At 38.3% G+C, this 19,383-nt stretch overlaps 1 protein-coding gene across 1 annotated transcript in view; it reads left to right on the top strand.

Moving 5' to 3' along the window:
* The window catches only part of ODAD2 (outer dynein arm docking complex subunit 2), a 171,086-nt gene that overhangs the window by 29,861 nt on the left and 121,842 nt on the right, over nucleotides 1-19,383 (top strand). Inside the window, exon 9 of the mRNA XM_039254766.1 lies at nucleotides 2,670-2,817. Within this exon, the coding sequence (XP_039110697.1) occupies nucleotides 2,670-2,817 (148 nt within the window). The remainder of the gene's footprint in view (nucleotides 1-2,669; nucleotides 2,818-19,383) is intronic.

Genomic DNA, 19,383 nt, shown 5'->3' with positions numbered 1-19,383 from the left:
CACCAAGCTCTCCGTTTGGCCATTGCTAGCTGAAGTGGGAATAGGCCACAGTGTTTTCTGTGGTGTTGAGTAGAATAGATCATTTGTTGCCTAAAAGTTTTCTGTCTTGTTAAGATGTTCCTTTTCTGTTCCTCTGACTAGAAAGAGCAGGCTTTCCTCAGGTCCTTTTTTCCTCTGTGCCCACTGGTATTTCTGCATCAGTGTCTGGGATATGTGAGGCAAAAAGAAATCCAAGGAACTCCTCACTTTGTTGCTCTTCAGGTCTCTAGGTCCCTAGATAGTCTTTATTCTCCATCTGTCAGAGTCCTTGCATGTTTGTTTTATATTATGATATCCAGGATTTTTACGTACTTAGTGGGAGGAATACGGAAAGGTATACCTACTTCATCTTTCCTGAAAAATTTGTTTGCCCTAGAGTATTTCAATTTTAAATCAATTTTTAGTAAGTCCAAGAAATTCAGAGTAATAGATACGGGTAAAGGGGTAGTGTAACAACCATTACTCGGCAATAAAAAGGAGAACTTCTCTATCTCTTCTTACTAAAGTGGATATAATGATGTGGTAGAGAAGTATTTCTTATGGTCGAGTTCATAGCTCAATGAAACATTGAGGTTTGCTTCTTTTTACCTCCTGAATGTATGGTTGCTGTGGGACAGGACAGGAAGGGAATATCATAAAATAGGGAAAGCCATTTAAAGTTATATATCACAGGAAAAAGAGAAGAACATTTTTTGGGGTATTGATTTTTTTAAACATGATTTGGAAGTGATTGGGTAAACCCAGTACACTCTGCTCTTAACTCCAGGAGCTTGTTAAGCTAAGGGAAGATACATTTAGAGATTCCCCAGAAAATATAGGTTTATTTAGTATATGTTTCTATCTGGGACCTTTGAGTTAAATTTACTTTGGTTCTTAAGTAAGCCTTGTCTACCATATTTGCTCTGTAACCAACCCAGGTTTCTGAACGTTTGTTGGACAAGAGAATACTTTAAACTAAAACTCAGCTTATGTGACCTGTTGAATTGGAGCAAACACTTCAGTTCAGTATTTCACTCCACTGTGGCCCAGAGAGCAACTCTCTGTGCCTCAACACCTTTGAGAAATTAAAAGAATTATAGAACTTAAAAATTAATAAAGCTTGAAAGTTACTGTTGTGCAATTAGTAGTAGTATGCTTTCTACTGTGCTTCAAAATAGGTGAGAAAAAATAACATTTATAGAAGAGAGCACATGAGGGTTGGAGGAAAGAGAGGATGGAGATAAAGAGAAAATGAGAATTAGATATGGTCATGAAAGCTTGAGGGAACTAGCTGGTGTCCATGACCTTGATGTTTAGTTGGAAGCTTCTATAGCAGTGAGGAACAAAGTGTACTCCCTTCCATAAGGGAGACACTGTCACTGTGGTGTATTTGTAGCACTACCCAATTAAACTCTCCATGATAATAGAAATGGTTTATATCTGAGCCACCCGGCATAGTAGTCACTGGCCACATGTGATTGTTGAGTGCTTGAAATATGGCTTCTATGACTGAAGAACTAAATTTTTAATTGTATTCTATTTTAATTCAATAAAGAAATTTAAATAAACATAAACATAATTCAATAAATAGATTTAAATAGGGGCGCCTGGTTGGCTTAGTCGGTTAAGCGTCCGACTTTCGCTTAGGTCATGATCTCGCGGTTCGTGGGTTTGAGCCCCGCGTCGGGCTCTGTGCTGACTGCCAGCTCAGAGCCTGGAGCCTGTTTCAGAGCCTGTCACTCCCTCTCTCTCTGACCCTCCCCTGCTCACGTTGTCTCTCTCTCTCTCTCTCTCCTAGAAATAAATAAACCATTTAAAAAAATTTATTAAGAAAAAGAAACTATTTCTAAGAGTCTAGATAGGGGAGAAGGGGTAAGGGAGGAGCAGGTGAAAGGAGAAGATGTAATCAGAAATCTATCACCCTCTTTCACTTTCCTCTCATTTATCATTATGGATGGTCATTTTGATGGGCGTTTCAACACCGCACCTAGTCCCAAGTGGCACAGATTCCTTGGAGAGGAAGATAAGAGAGATGGATCCTGAATGACTGAAAGCAGGAATTAAAAGTAAGGAGAAAGGGGGGCGCCTGGGTGGCTTAGTCGGTTAAGTGTCCAGCTTCAGCTCAGGTCATGATCTTGCGGTTCGCGGGTTTGAGCCCCGCGTCGGGCTCTGTGCTGACTGCCAGCTCAGAGCCTGGAGCCTGCTTCAGTCTGTGACTCCCTCTCTCTCTGACCCTCCCCTGCTCGCTCGCTCTCTCTCTCTCTCTCTCTCTCTGCTAGAAATAAATAAAACATTTTTAAAAAATAAATAGATTTAAATAAACTTAAATAACCATAAGTTATTTAACCACAATGACTGGTGCTACCTTTTTGTACAGCACAGCCATAGGCTATATACTAATTCCCTTGTTCATGTCTTACTATTTTCTTGTAATTATATGCAAAGCAACACTATTGAACTGTACCTGGTATAGAGATAGGGGTTTATTCATCTCCTCACTTAGATCTTAACAAGGATCTTCTAGAATTCAGGAGGTGTTGGTATCTTACTCATTGCTTATGTTCATATTGCTGAAATAGTAACAAATATAACCAATTCCATGTTGTGGCATAAAAGTATTTATGTTATGTGGTGGTTGTTATTGTTCTTAGTAAGAATGCTGAGAAAATTGAGGAAATTGTTAGCGAGAGCTCCTCAGAGAGTGAGGAAGATGAAGAACCATCTGATCATCGTCAGGAAGCAAATGCAGATTTGCCATCGGAATATTGGCAAATTCAGAAGCTGGTGAAATATTTAAAGGTAAAACCTTTTGTATTGTGTTTACAATGATTATTTTAATTCCTTTCCCAAAAAGGTATATTTTGCTTCCACATTTATTATATGTTTCTTTCAAATAAGGGTAGTAAAAATCCCTGGTAATATTTAAGTGTGCACAGGGGAAGGTCTTATTACCCTGAGGATAGTAAGGTTACTTCTCGTGGAGGAGCTGGGCTGCCTGGTACCAGCCCTCTCCCCTGGGCCACAGTAACCAGCAGGTATTATGACTTGCCATCCTTTTACAATTTGTGGTATGGTGTGGTGGCAAGAGCATGGATTTTTAAAGTTGTACTACAACTAAATTTTAGGCTGTGTCACTTACCAGCAGTGTGGCTTTTGGTTGTGGTTTTGAGCCTTATTTTTCTTAACCCATGGAATAAAATTAATACCTGTCCTGTAGGATTACTTTGGCGTTGAAATACATATTTGAAAGATGCAGCATAGTATTTGGTACATTATAGGTGCTTAAAATCTGTGTTAGTCTATTTCCATGACTCTCAAGATAACATGTGTGAAAACATGTTACATGATAGTGGCCTATATAATGTATTTAAGACTTGACTGGGAGCAGGGCAAGGCAAATGACTTGCCAAAACCCAGATTAATGTTCATAGATCGCTGATATTGATAATGTCTAGGTAGGCCATGTCTAAAGCTCTAGTTCAGAAGCACTTGTAAAAACAACATTTTTACTTAACTCCTAGTTTCCTCTAGCTTTCTGGGTCTTTGACCAAATGAACCAAGGGCATTTGCCAGTGGCTTTGCATATGTAAAGATATTTATGTCACTCCCAAATTACTTAAGAGTACTTTCCTGCTGCCTTTGAGGTCCTTCCAAGCTGATAGGTAAAATAGTTTAGGTGTACATTTTTTGTGAATTTGACAAAGTCCCCTGCGTGGACACAGCCTTGTAGCTGAAAAGGTTCTTTTTGAAAGAAAAATATGTCCCTTTTCTTAGCATGGCCCCAGCTGCAATTCCCTGCATTTCTCAGAAAACAATTTCTGTGTTTTCCTGAATCCTGAATCCCAAGAAAAATTAGTCAAGAAAATGAGAAACTAGGAAAAAGTATTCAAAATTTCCATTGCAACATAGATTTCAATGGCCAAACTGAAATCTGGGCAAGCAGATAAAATTTTCATCATTAAAAAAGCATATAGCTTCTGTGAAGCAAGCCCTAATGCCCACCTTGGCTATGCTTTTGAAAGCCTCTTAACCATTTGACCAATGTTAATGCAAAATCAAAGAAAGTTTTTGTGTGTCTGGAGTATTTGTCATGAAAGAAAAACCAAGACTATTGTAATAGACAGTTAATGCTTTCTTTTAAAACTTAATTAAAGGTTAATATCTTGAAAATAGTAAATATTTTTATGTTATCTTTCAACTTTTAAAATGACTTCAATTTGGCATTTATTTTGTGGTAATGTCTCCCTTTTTTAGTGTTACCAGATATCAGGTGGAGATCATTTTTACCTGTTACTGCGATAGATATACTTTGGGTTTTTTTTAATGTATATTTACTTAATTTTTGAGAAGGAGGAAGGGTAGCAAAAAAGGAGAGAGAGAATCCCAAGCACAGAGCCCAACATGGGGCTTGATCTCACAAACCATGAGATCAGACCTGAACTGAAACCTGGAGTCGGTGCTTAATCGACTGAGCCATCCAGGTGCTCCTAGTTTGGGTTTGTTTTTTTTTTTAACAGAAAACCTCTGAAATTTTTAGTATCTCTATCACAAAAAAATGATTTACTGTCTATTATTATGGAAATTCTTCACTCTTACGGTCATCATTAATACCTAAAAACATAGAAGTAAAATTTGTGAAAAAACATAGAATAACTTATTGTTTTAAAAATTCCTGAGAATGGGGGGGGGTGGATTTCGATTTCTTATTTTGGGATATTGAATATTCATATCTCTTTTGGGAATTTAGAAACCCTAGCTGGTGTACAGACTGGAGTTCAAACCCCATGGTCGCACACAACCCCTTGGCAGGCGTCTTTGCACACAAAGCATGCGGTCAACACAGTGGCCCACTGAGCACACACAGCACCAACGTCCAGACTCAGGAGACCTTCCTGATGGTACCCTGGCTCCTTTAGTGAACTGTGGATTTTCCCATGAAATCACATGTCACTCTGGGGGAAAAAAATGGAGTCAGAGAACTTGGCCACCCCACACTTGAGCACCTTGAGACAGATGGGCATTGCAGCTTGGACATACCTTTTTGGAAGAAGACTGTAAGAGCCCTGGTGTTTTTCCAAAGAATTCTGTTCTATTAACTTTATTTCATTAGTCAGAGGAAATAAAGAGTCAACAGGGAGGACACATGGATGGGCCAGGAGGCAGACTAACAGAGCTATTAGAAGCATGGTCTTCAATGTTGGAAAGACTTCGGTAGAGTCCATGTTCTACTAGCTCAGTAGCATTGAGGGAGTTGGCTGACCTCTCTAAACTTCAGTTTTCTCGTTGGTCAAGATGGCAAAAGAAAGGTTCTCATGTTTTAGTATTATTTTGAATATCAAGTGAAATCTAACACATGTAAAGTGCTTAGCAGAAAGTACTCAGTACTAGTTAGCAATAATAATGATTTCTATTAAGTATTATTACTATAGACAACATAGGCATGGAGTCTTCTTGACTTGCACAGCTGGCCCTTCAATTTTTGCTTCACATTTTTTAGCAACCAATAAAAGGAAGGAAATGCAGTGAGTTAATATAGTGAGGGAAAGACTCTTACCATCATAAGGTAAAAAAGTCCCAGTTGCCAATGTGTGTAAATGATCCTGGTACTAAGAGCAGAAAGAATTGTCTCCCTGAGGACTTGATGGAGCAGACAGTGAGTGTGGTAGTGAATGACATCCTTACTAATAACCTCCCAGTGAACATGGCAATGAGAGTTTCTCATAATAGCCTGACTATTGAATAGCTGTCTTGAGTTTTTCAACTATTTATGATAAGTCCATATAATATTAAGCCAGAAAGGGATGCACTATTTCTGTCCCAGAACAGCTAGGAAAACATGTATTGATGAAGTGCTACTTAAGCTTGCACAAGTTATTCATCAATAAATCATGTGCAAATGTGATACTTTTGGCCAGACAGTAAATTGCTTGGAATTATTATAGTTCCCACAGGTAGATATTCTTAACATAGCCAATAAAAGAAAAAGTATATCTACAAGTGATTTCAGGCTTTTTGACACAGATAAATGTTTTATATTTAATCCACAAAAGGATATTAAATGCCTATGAAATGCAAAATTGAATGTCTCTAGGTAATCTCAAAATAAATACACCTGACATTTTAATTTGCAAAATGATGCCTTAAATGTAGACTTAAACTAGCAGAAAAATGTTAATGTTGACCCAACTTTCTGCTTGCCATTTTCCAAGTGATTGTTGAAAAAAATTTGATGAGCTCATTAATACCCAAACAGGTCAATGAACTATAGCTTGTTATTTATCCAGAGCTATGAGCTCAGATCTTGGCACGTAAGTAAAAGGAGTTTGTATTTAATTATTTGGCTTTGACATACATTCATTTCAACTTACAAGTTTTATGTATGTATATATTCTTTTAATCTGGATTTTTAGAACACAATTTAATTTTTAAGCTAATGAAGACTTTACATTTTTACTCACCAGCCTTCCAACATCTCCCCCCACCCCACTGACACACACATAACTGACGACTGTATGCCCTAATTCTAAATGAAGCAATAAACCACCTTTTCAGCTTCCTTAGTGAGAAACACTTATATTCTGCCTTCTGTTATCTTTATGGTTCAGCTTATCTGTCTTGTCGGCCACTTGAATGGAAAGGTTATATTAAACTCATTTCTGTGTCTTGCAGGGTGTCTAGCCAGTGAGCACAGGCTTGCCTCTCCACCCCTCCATTCAGGAAGCGTGATGGGGAGAGAATGAGGTTCCCAAGGGGGTGGGCTGTGCTGTTCTTCATGCTCAGCTCCTTGAAAACAGTTTTTCCTCCTTCTGAGCCAGAGTCGTCCCTCCTGCTCTTCTTGTCTTTCCCACCTTCTCTTAGTCTCCTCTCTCCTCCTTTTCCTGTTCCCTTTCTCCTCGTAGATATGCTGTTTTATTGCTGTATTTGCTAGCTTTACATGGACATTATTTTCTCCCCTGGTCAGGGCTGCTTTAAAGTCTCACAATGAAAATGTTCTGCTTTGGATCGATTCCAGCGATTGGGGAAGATGGTTTGTTAAGGTGTATGCCCCACACTAATTTGTTAGTTTCTGTAAAGATACAGAGCTTTGCCCATTACTAAATCAGTTATATGGAGAACCGTTTTGTGAAATAGGAGAGTTGCAGAATTTTATTTTGTTTGGAAATGTGGATTTATTAGTCACAAGTATTAAATACTATAAATTAACACAAACAGGTACTCTTCAGTAAAGTGAGATAACATTGAAAGGTTATCACCATAAGTAGATCTGTATTTCATACACATTAGTGTAAGTGTCATTAAGCTGAAGACTGAATTTCTGGACACAAGGTTGCAAGCCTACTGAAACCCATTTTCTCTGTGGATTGAAGGAGGTCTGGATCTGGAACTTGATACTACACGATAAGTAAATCCAAGAGAAAATTGAGGAGACTATAGAGTGATGCCAAGAATGTGGCTGGTCAGATTTTAGGCAGTTGGAAGGGATCTCAGAGGCTGGGTAATCATGCTTTATATCCCCTGTAGGCATTTCCTTGTCACTTGAGGATAAGATATCAGTGCTGTCCTGGCATCAGCTCCAGGCTCGATGGGGGATTATTAACAAGCAGGTTTGTAGATGTCTGCCCCTACTCTGATGTGCTTCATTCAGCCCGTCTTATTCCTGAGTCCTGGCAGCAATAATGGAAGAATCTAAGGTTAATCCCCAGCGCCATTTCCCCAGGTGTGTCTCCTCCCTGCAGGATGCCTATTTCTACACCTGGGATTTTGATCAGAGCCATCCAGGGGATCCGGGTGATGAAAGCATTGCTTTAGAAAGCTGAGTCCGCCAGCAGGTGGTATGGAGAATGATTCGGAAGTGGGAAGAGGCAGAAGACCAGTGACGAGGGGTTGCATTGATAGCGAGAGTGTGCTGGGGGCTCAGAATGGGGTAATGTCCTTGGAGGCAGCAAAGAAATGGCCTGGAAAGAAAGTAGGCCAGTTTATGAGGAGGCTTCGGTTTGGGTAGATGAAGTTTGAAGAGAGTGAAATACCCAAATAGAAATGCCTATACCCCAGTTGGAAATAAAGGACCAAAGCTGACAATGGTCATTAGAAATCGAACGACTGCTTTAGGAGTGAGGGGGATGAATGAGTGTGTGGGCATGGGGGCTGGTTTTGGTCTTTTTATTCATGACCAGATAGGACCTCTTAAGAGCTAATCAGAAAGTGCTGCCTCCCACTCTAGTTAGTACAACCAGGGCAGTATTTTTAGATCAAAATTCCAATGTTACACTGACAGTGTCTTCTTAAATGTTAGTTTGCCATCTTACAGATTGCTTCATCAGCTTTTAAAAAAAAACTTAAAGAAAGAAACATTTTATTTGGTAATTTTATGCAATCAGCTAGTAGAGGAAAAAACTAAAGAAAGCTGAATAGGAAAGTTTGAAGCAAAAAGAGAGAAAGGTTTAGTTTTAAAGTACGTTTCCTTCCAAATTGAAAGCTCCTACACACAAAAACCATAAGACACTAGCTATGAAGTTGGGGAACAATGGGCTTTTTAATGTAAATTCGTAAATGTGGTATCATTCTCGCATCTGAGACCACGCAATCATTGTTCCTGAATTCCAGGGGATGGTGAAGTTATCTGAACAGGTGTCACTCTATGAAGAATGGCTCCTGTCGGCTGCTGAGTGGCACCTTACGATCACAGCTGGGTATCACCTCGCATTTATCCTCTCCCCTCACCCCACTCACCCAACCATGTGTGGGTGAGGGGTGGTTCCTAATTTATTTATTGTATGTGATCAAATTCATAAAACACTGGTGTTGATTTCACCTTTCATGTGAGGTAGGGGTCTTGCTTGTTATTCTTTTAAGTATCCACAAATTCATACTTCTCGGGCCATGAAAGGTGAAAGTGCTTTGTGGCTCCCCTAGACCAGCAGTGACCAGGACCCTACTTCATAGGAACAACTCAAAGAATCACCTCAGAAATTCCACAAGGCTTCCCAAGAGACACTCCAGGCTCTGTCCTTGGCATGTTTTGCATTTCCACTCTGGAAGGGAATTTGCTCCAGAGACATTTTGAAATTTCAAAACCTTTGTTAAAGAATACTTTTGCGGCATTCAGTTCCTTAATGATCTTTCATGAACGCACGCCCGCGCTCACACACACACACACACACACACACACACACACACCTTAATTGGTTAAAGAGTTCTTCTAAGCGGTAATTGGGAGTTATATGATTTTTCATTGCAGGAATTTGATGTACTTTGCAATCAATTATAGTTAATTAAATTCCTTTCCCATTACTTGGGTTTTGGGTATGGAGGGGCAGGTAGTGTGATCCTTGTTTCACTGGTGGAAAAGCTGAGAAATAGTTCACTCCGGCCCACACAGAAGGCGAGGCGGCCGTGGGCCAGGCTGGCACCTAGGCCTCTATCTTTATTGCCCGTTGCCTGGTTATTCTGTCCTTCAGTCAAGAAATCCAGGGCCCAGAGGGTCTGCAGACTTGCTGTTGTATGTTCCTATTTTCTCTCCTTTGGTTTTCTTCATTTGAGTAAGAGACTAATTAAACGGGGAGCATTTTTTAACAAAGGAATTCAGTGTTCATTTTTGGAAGGCAGTATGAGAGTGTGTTCTTTTGCTAGGTTTTTATTTTACTTAAAGAGATGGAGAAGATCGTGATAGTGTGGTGTTATTTGTGCTCAACAGCACAAATAAGATTTTGAAAGATTTTGAAATCTTTCAGAAATAGAGAATCATTTTCACTGTTTATGTATGCAAATAAAATCCAGTAGTTAGAAAGGAAAATTACTACCACGTTCCTGAGAAACGGTCTTTAAGTTAATACATATGGTGTTACGTTGATGTGGGTTAACTTTAAAAAAATGTCTCCATGACATAAAGAGTAGGAGTTTTATACTTCAAACATGTACACCCACACACACCCACACACACTATTAGAAATTATAAACATTTTAATTAAAAAATTTTATAATGTTTGTTTTTGAAAGAGACAGAACAAGAGTGGGGGGGGCAGAGAGAGAGATACACACACAGAATCAAGAGCGGGCTCCAGGCTCCGAGCTGTCAGCACAGAGCCTGATGTGGGGCTCAAACTCACAAGGCTGAGATCATGACCTGAGTTGAAGTCGGATCCTTAACCAACTGAGCCACCAGGTGCCCCAAATTATAAAGATTTTATATTGGATCATCTAAAAAACCCCTACTTAGCGGAGTTTGCATTTATGTTTTCTAAATAATACAGTGTAAGTCAACACAATTTAAGTTTTGGGTTGAGATGTGTGTAACTTGTGTAATTATATGTAGCCCACAACAAATTTATCCATTTTTATTTTTATTACAAAGAAAGAGATGGAAATGACGGAGAGACTCCTAACTCCACAGAGGAATCTGTACTCCACAGATAAACTAATAACCTCTTTAGTTTTTGAGCTATAAATTCTTCTTGACTCTTGACTATCATAAACAAGCAAGAGTGGAGAAAGGGAAAGATAATTAGATAAGTATAATATAACACTACTAAATCATAATAGTTTATACCAACATTACCTAGCATTATTATAGCCACATCAACTTAACTGCCAAAAAATGACAATATTAAAAATCTCAAGGGAGATCTCTTAAGCCTTAACTCATTAATTAGTTAATTCATTCATTCATTCATAAATGCATACTGTGAGCTTATGCAGATAAAGTACAGTTATATATTACACATTGCCCACCTAGCTATTCATAAGATTTTTGATTGGAAAGAATTTTGCCATCTAAGTTTTATGTGACATTCTGTTCAGTTTTACGTAACCTGAAAATGTAAGAGGTCTTTTGGGGGAATGTGTTGCCTGATGTATTTGCATCAACACTTTTTTGTTCTTCAAAGTATCCTTTCCCCAAATTGATTTGAGAGGCTAAATTGGAGAAAAATAGTGTTGCCTAGTTCCTTGTTTACATACTGCTCTATAATACTTTCCTTTTCTTTTGTTTTTAACATTTATTTATTGTTGAGAGACAGAGCATGAGTAGGCGAGGGGCGGAGAGAGAGGGAGAGATGCAGAATCTGAGGCAGGCTCCAGGCTCTAAGCTGTCAGCACAGAGCCTGACGCAGGGCTCTAACCATGAACCACGGGATCATGACCTGAGCCGAAGTCAGATGCATAACCGACTGAGCCACCCAGGGACCCCTAGAATACTTGACTTTTTATTTTAAAAACACATATTCATGTCCTATTATAGAAATTTACACAGTGAAGAATTTATAAATATAAGAGTTAAGAAGTAAAAGGTAGCAGATTTGGTATAAAGGATCTTTCATTTTGCATCTATACATTTCCGTTGTACTCATTATTAGAAATTGCATATTTGAAAGAGAAATGTTAAAATCCAGGTCTCATTTTGGTCTACTAGCCTTTGCTCTCCCCATTGGCAAGGTCTGTGGTCCCTTTCTCCACCCCTGCTCTCTGGTAAGTGTAGCTTCCTGATATTTCTGTGACATGTGGGGCATGGCTAAAGCCTGTGTTCCTCTTCTAGTCCTTCCTTATCTCCCTGAAGTATTTAAAGTGCTAAAATCTTATGGGGGCCGCCGGATAGCCCAGTCAGTTGAGCATCTGACTCTTGGTTTCAGCTCAGGTCATGATCTCACCCAGGTCATGGGATTTAGCCCCGAGTTGGCCTCTGTGCTGATGGCATGGAGCCCACTTGGCATTTTCTCTCTCCTTCTGTCTCTGCCCCTTCCCTGCTAGTGCTCTTTCTCAAAATAAGTAAACATTTAAAAAATAATATTAAAATCTTATAAAAATAACCTATTAACACATACTCTTGGTAAACATTTAGTCTATGCCAAAGAATAAAAGGGAAAGCCCTCTTCCAGATGTTTCTGTTTATATATATATATACACACACACATATATAATTTTTATACACAAAATGAAGTCATACTATTTGTTGCTCTATATTTTGCTTTTTATATTTCATGTTTTATTGGTGATCTTCCATATCTGCCTCAGTCCTTTTAATTACCACATAGCATCTTATTATATGTATGTATCAATAATTTATATACCAGCTCCCTTATTGATAACTTTTTACCTTGTCCCCCAAATCAATTTCTATTATTACAGGGTTGCCAAAGCACATATTTTTATGTATTCTTTGGATATGTATACTACTTCTGTAAGATAGAGTCTTTTTGATGTGGAATTGCTTGGGTCAAAGAATGTACACTTAAAATTTTGATAGTTCTAATGGGTATAAAATTCTAGTTTCACAAAGTGAAAATGCTCTAGAGAGCTATACAACACAGTGCTGATAGTTAACAATACTGTGTTGTGCATTTAAAAAATGTAAGAGAGTATGTGATACCATATTAAGTGTTAATACCACAAAAAGGGAGGAGGCATAAGAAAACTTTTGGACATGATGGATGTGTCTGTTACCCTGATTGTGGGACAGTTTCACAGGTGTATGCATATGCCCAAACTCATTAAATTGTGTACATTAAACACATACAGTTTTCTTGCATACGATTTCCACCTCAATAATGCTATTTTAAACAAGAAATAATATATGCACAGGAAAGCTTGAGAGGTGCTACACTGAAATGTTTTAAATTTCAAGAAAATAATGAAAAGTAATAAATCAACCAAGCTTGGATTATATGAAAAAATTTTTGATAGTTCCTGACCCAAAGCAAATGACAATTTACACTTAATTAATAATATGTCAAACAGATTCAATTCAGCCAGGATCCTACAAAACAAATCAAAACAAGGGCCCTGATGCCTTGGTACCATTCATGGACGTTTTATTTTTTTTTTTTTAATATTTTTTTATTTATTTCTAGGAGAGAGAGAGAGAGAGACAGCGTGAGCAGGGGAGGGTCAGAGAGAGAGGGAGTGACAGACTCTGAAACAGGCTCCAGGCTCTGAGCTGGCAGTCAGCACAGAGCCCGACGCGGGGCTCAAACCCACGAACCGCGAGATCATGACCCAAGCGAAAGTCGGACGCTTAACCGACTAAGCCACCCAGGCGCCCCCATTCATGGACGTTTTAAACAGATTGTTCTGAAGTGGGGTCTAGGCATTGATGGTCTTTAAAATCTACAGGGTATTGAAATAGTTTATCTAATGATAAGATTCATTGGTACAAATTCTCCTTAATCTACAGTCTTTTTTTTATTTTTTATTTTGGCCAATTCTAATCGGGAGGGGAGAATGTATCTTGTGTGAATTTGCATATTCCTGGTCACAAGTGAGGTTGGTAAATATTTTCATGTGTCTAAAAGCCTTTGGATCATATACCTTGCCTATTTTTCTGTGGTTGTCTTTTGACTCTTAATGCAAATTAGTCCTTTGTTATATTATTTGCAAGTATTTTCTCTCAGTCTGTCATATCTTTTTATCTGCTCTTTTGTTTGGAAACCTTAAAATTGTACATTAATAAATATTTTGACTGTTTCCTTCCTGGCTTAAGAGTTTTGTGTCTTAGGAGCTGGGAAGGTTTTTCTGAAGCCATTCCAAGAGAAGAAATTTTTCTCTATTTCCTTCTGATAGTTTTATAGCTTAACAAATGTTCAGATCCTGAATCCATCTGGATTTCACTTTATGTATAGCATGAGGTAGGGATCTAATTTTTTTCTACTTTGATGGATTGTCAGTTGTATCAACACAGATTATTGGTTCATCCACTTTTTCTTCTAATGATCTGAGATGCTGCCTTTATTGAATAGTCATCTCATATGTGAGAGTTTGTTTCTGAATCTTTCACTATTACATTGAGTTATTTGGATGCTCCCATGCCAGTTTCATGCTGCTTTAATTACTGAACTTTCATATATTTTAATATATGATTGACCAGAGAGCTTTCTTAACGAACTTAAAACTACTTTTTTTTTTTTTGCATACTTCCCTTTCCAGATCATTTTTAGAAAAGTTGAAAATCAAGTTTTAAAAAAACTCAAAAATGCTATTGGGGATTTTGGTTGGTCTACGTGATTTTACAAATTACTATTGGATAAATTGCAATTTTTTTCAAGTTTTTCTTTAAATTTCAGTTAGTTAACGACAGTGTAATATTAGTTTCAGATGCAGAACTTAGTGCTTCAATACTTATATACAATACATGTGCTCATCACAAGTGTCCTCCTTAATCCCCATCACCTATTTAATCCATCTCACCATCCCCCCACCCCACCCCTCTGGCAGCCATCAATTTGAGCTCTATAGTTATGAGTCTATTTATGGGTTTTCCTCTCCTTTTTCCCCTCTGTGTTAATTTGTTTCTTAAATCCCACATATGAATGAAATCATATGGTATCTGTTTTTCTCCAACTTATTTCACTTAGCAGAATACTCTTTAGCTCCATCCACATCATTGCAAATGGCAAGATTTCATTCTTTTTGATGACTGAGTAACATTCCATTGTGTATGTGTGTGTGTGTGTGTGTGTGTGTATATATATGCATATATATACACACACACACACACACACACACACACCACATCTTTATCCATTCATCATTTGGACATTTGGGCTCTTTCTATAATTTGGCTATTGTTGATAATGCTGCTATAAACATCAGGGTGCATGTATCCTTTCAAATTAGTATTTTTTTATCCTTTGGGTAAATACCTAGTAGTGCAATTGCTGGCTCATAGGTAGTTCTATTTTTAACTTTTTGAGGAACCTCCATACTGTTTTGCACAGTGGCTGCACCAGTTTGCACTGTCACTAAGGGTGCAAGATTGTTCCCCTTTCTCCACGTTCTTGCCAGTACCTCTTATTTCCTACGTTGTTAATCTTAGCCATTATGACAGGTGTGAGGTGATGTCTCATTATAATTTTGATTTGTATTTCCCTAATGATAAGTGATTTTGAGCATCTTTTCATGTGTCAACTGGCCATCTATATATCTTCTTTAGAGAAATGTCTGTTCATATTTTCTGCCCATTTTTAAATTGGGTTGTTAGTTTTTTGGGTGAGTTTATAAATTTTTTATGTATTTTAGATTGATACTAACCCTTTATCAGATATGTCATTTGTAAAAATCTTCTCCCATTCAGTAGGTTACCTTTTAGTTTGGTTGATTGTTTTCTTCACTGTGCAGAAACTTTTTTTTAAATGAAGTCCCTGTTTTATTTTTGCTTTTATTTCCTTTGCCTCAGGAGACCTCTCTAGTAAGAAATTGTTATAACCAGTGTCAAAGAGGTTACTACCTGTGTTATCCTCTAAGATTTAATGGTTTCCTGTCTCACATCTAGGTATTTTATATATTTTGAATTTATTTTCATGTCTGGTATAAAAAGTGGTCCAGTTTCATTCTTTTACATGTAGCTGTCCTATTTTCCCAACACAATTGTTGAAGAGGTGGTATTTTTTTCCATTGAATAGTCTTTCCTCCTTTGTCAAAGATTAATTGACCATATAGTTTTGGGTTTGCAATTTTTAATAACATTGAGTTATCCTATTCAGGAACATAGTATGGCCATTCATTTATTTTTAAATTTTTATGTATTTTAGTAAAACTTAATAGCTTCTTTTCCATATATTTTTAACATATTTCTTGTGCAATTTACTCCTGGATATTTTTGTTGTTATTATTTGCTAATGCTAGTAGGGGAACATTAGAAAAAGGTTTTTAATGTTTGTTTATTTTTGAGAAAGAGTGAGAGAGAGCACAAGTGGAGGAGGTGCAGAGAGAGAGAGAGAGAGGTGGCATAGAATCCAAAGCATGCTCCAGGCTCTGAGCTGTCAGAATACATTCCGATGCGGGGCTGGAACCCACAAACCGTGAGATTGTGACCTGAACCGATGTTGGAGGCTTAATTGACTGAGCCACCCAGGCACCCCTTCAGGGGAACATTTTTCAAATTATACATTTTGATTTGTTATTCTTAGTGTATGAGGAGTTACTAATTTTTGAATGTTGCCCTTATAACCAGTCACTTTACTGAACTATTTTTATTAATTACCATAATTATTCAGTGTATTCTTCTGAATCTTTTTAGGGAGACAGTTATATTTGCTACAGGTTTTTCCTCGTTGAAGTGGCTAGGGCATTCCAGCAGATTGTCTATTTCTGTAAATGTTCCATGGGCGTTTAAAAGGAATGTGTAGGGAATGCTTGCATTGTTCCTTACCCATTCCCAATAAAAATTCTCAGCAAGCTTGTAATATGACAATCTGAGTCTAATTTCTTTTTTCTTCTGGAACAGTATTTTCTTATTTTCTTTCCTGGAGTTCTCGAGTCTCCTGTCTTGAGTCTTAGGTTTATGACTGCTGAATCATCAGGATACAATAGGTTTGCAAATAAACAGAAGGCAAAGCAATATACTTTACTACCTTGACTTACGTGGTCATATGCCATTCTCTTTGCACATTGAGTTTTTCCCATTCGTGAGCCTGGGAGATGAGAATATATGTCGGCCAACCTCTGTGCTGGGTGCCAGGCCCTCTGTCATCATTAATAAACAGTCACTGGCAGAGCTTTACTTTTCTTGCTCTGTGAGCAGCATGTTTGGAGGAAAAAATGCTGAGAACCTTGAAAGCCAGCTGGATAGCTGAGTGATGGCTGTGTCACCTCACCAGCTCTCACCCACTGCCCCCTGATTGCAGACAGTGGGGAACAGAAGAGGGGCCTCCACTCCTGATTGTGCCTCTGCCTGCTTTCTCCTCTCACTGTCATCGTGTGGGACTCAGACAGGAAGCTCCAAATGGCGGCCCCGTGAGCATGGAGCCCATCAGAGTTTCATCTACTAGCGTTAAAGTATCCTTTTCTGAACCAACTTATTTGAAGTTTTTATGACACATGAATAGTCACCTTGACCTCTCCAGCCCAGTTAGCACTTCTCTGGATGGCTGCAGTAAGCTGCGAGCTCTCCATGTGTCTCACTTGCCCCCTCTAGCCAGGGGCCTCTTCAGCCAGAATGATCTAAAAAATGTACTCACTTCATGTTGGTCCTCTCCGTCTCTCCCAAAACAATAACCCTTGAATATTTCCTATCAATCCTAATGATTAAAATCTTCAGCCTCTCCTCTGCATCCAGCAGGTGCCCTTATCCACTTAGTTTTTCAGCTCATACTGGACCATCTGCACCCACTCCCTAGGTCTCAGCCACATTGGCCTTCATTAGGCCATGTCCCACTTCTCCACAGAACTTTGTCCCTACTGTTTCCTCTGACCGGCGTGCCTTTCATCACGTCCCTCCTCCTTCACCAGGGAAGGCTCTCACTCTGTCCACACCTCAGTCCAGACATACATTCCTCCTCAAGGAAATCTTTCCTGATGTCTCCGCCCAGTCAGAGTCCCTGATTGCAAGCTTGCATAGCATTTCTTAAAGTTTTCATTTATTTGAAGGGGCTTAAAAAATTAAAATCTTCTCTACTGCATTTGATGAGCTCCACAAGGCAAAGAACATGTCCATTTTTGTTTACCAGATGCCTCTAATGCCTGCCCTCAGACTCAGTGTGCAAATCTGTTGAATGAAAGAATTAAAAAATGATTGGAGGCAACTTGCTCCCTGATCTAGTCTCAAATACATTCTTCATCTCAACTTAATAAATGTTTATTTCTCAGTTATTGGCAGTAAGGGGTTTGGAGATAGGTATTACCTTATAGACTAGATAAGGTAATACTACTTTATTTCAAATATTTTATTTAAAACCATGAGAAACATTTAGAAACGTGTCCTCTACTTATCTTGTCCTTCCAAAAGAAATTTTGAGAAAAATGAGGGAAAGCAACATTCATTCAACTTTTGTTTGAAATGTGATTGTAATAAGGAACAAATGCCTCCTGGTCATAGAAAGAAATACAAGCTGCAAAGTATTGGAAGGCTGATGGAGCCCGGAGATATCTGAGGAGAAGTAGGGGCAGGAAGACAACCAGCAAAAGACTTGCATTAATTTAAGAAGTGGAAAAGCTTATTGGAAGCATTCTTCAAAACCCTTCAGAAGCTAGTAAAATAATATTTTACTATGTTTTCTCCAGCTCTTAAAACTTCACAAATGCAAATACGTGATAAAATGTGAAAATAAGTATTGGCAACTAATTACATTCTCAGGGGAGATTTAATTGAAAAACAAACATATTTGCACTGCTTCTCCTTAGTAAGATGTTTATGGCATCTGGTCAAAGTAGAACAAACATTTGAAAATCCTTTGACATAGCTGGTATTTAAAGAATAGCAATTGGCTAACATTTGCGGCTCTGTATGTTGAATATTTTGGCTCCTTTCCTCTGGTATTCATTCTGAAAGATTTATAATCCTTTGGGGAGTGTGGTCTACAAGAGTAGAACTGAATCCTGAAATGTGGAAAAACTAACTTTCCCTAATATAAAACTGTTCTAAAAAAATCTCTCAAGCCTATGAATATGTTTCCAGATTTTCAGAAAAAGCTGATGATTTACAGAATTTTTTTCTATAAGGATCTAACTGCTCAATGATAAATGTAAATTTTCCATCTTTTGGCTTCATAATTGGCTTGCAGATAATTCAGAAAAATATAACATCTTACCTTTCTGGGCATCTGCCGAAATGACACAGCCCTCTAAAAATTTTATGTCACTGGTTATGATGTATGTAATGAAATAAAGCATAAAATATAGAAATAATCTAGAAGAGAACAATTAAGAAACCTTGAAATGACACAGGAAACAATGATTGTGCTGAATGTATGAGTAGAAAAATGCTCCCAAAGAAAATACAGTGCAAGAATAGCAGTCAAGAGGGTCCTCGACCATGGGCAGCAGCGAATGTCAGGACAATTTCTCCTTCAGAGTCTGATGGGTGTGGGTGGATTCCCTTGGTTTGACTGAGGCATGACAGGCTGTTTGTCTTCTTGCTTTCAAGTCATGCTGGAGTCTGAAGCCATTGCCTAAAGAACTCTCTATCTGACGCTCTTGGTTTACATTTCTAACTTTTAATGTGGGAACCCAGCTCTGTCCCTTCAGGTATCCTACTGGAACTTTCTGGTTCCTTTTAACCATTTAAATTCAACAAAAGAGCCTTTTTAAAAAAAAAAAGAGTGTACTTATTTTTTGAAAGAGAGACAGAACATCAGCAGGAGAGGGGCAGAGAGAGAGAGACAGACAGAATTTGAAGCAGGCTCCAGGCTCTGAACTGTCAGCACAGAGCCCGACATGGGGCTCGAACTCACAGACCACGAGATCATGACCTGAGCTAAGTTGGACACTCAACCAACTGAGCCACCCAGGAGCCCCCAAAAGAGCCTTTTAAAATTAATTTCCTCTCTCTCTTGATTATTTTCTGTATTATTTTCTTTCATTATGGCTAGCATTTAGATTCTTCTTTTTGGTTTATGAAATATCTGCCTTCTGGTTGGTTTTTTTTTTTTTTTTTTTTTT

The sequence above is a fragment of the Hyaena hyaena genome, unplaced genomic scaffold (genome assembly GCF_003009895.1).
Source record: "Hyaena hyaena isolate Hyena2069 unplaced genomic scaffold, ASM300989v1 scaffold_498, whole genome shotgun sequence".
Lineage (NCBI taxonomy): Eukaryota > Metazoa > Chordata > Mammalia > Carnivora > Hyaenidae > Hyaena > Hyaena hyaena.
Note: the sequence above shows the minus strand (reverse complement) of the source record. Positions and strands in the feature narration are given on the sequence as shown.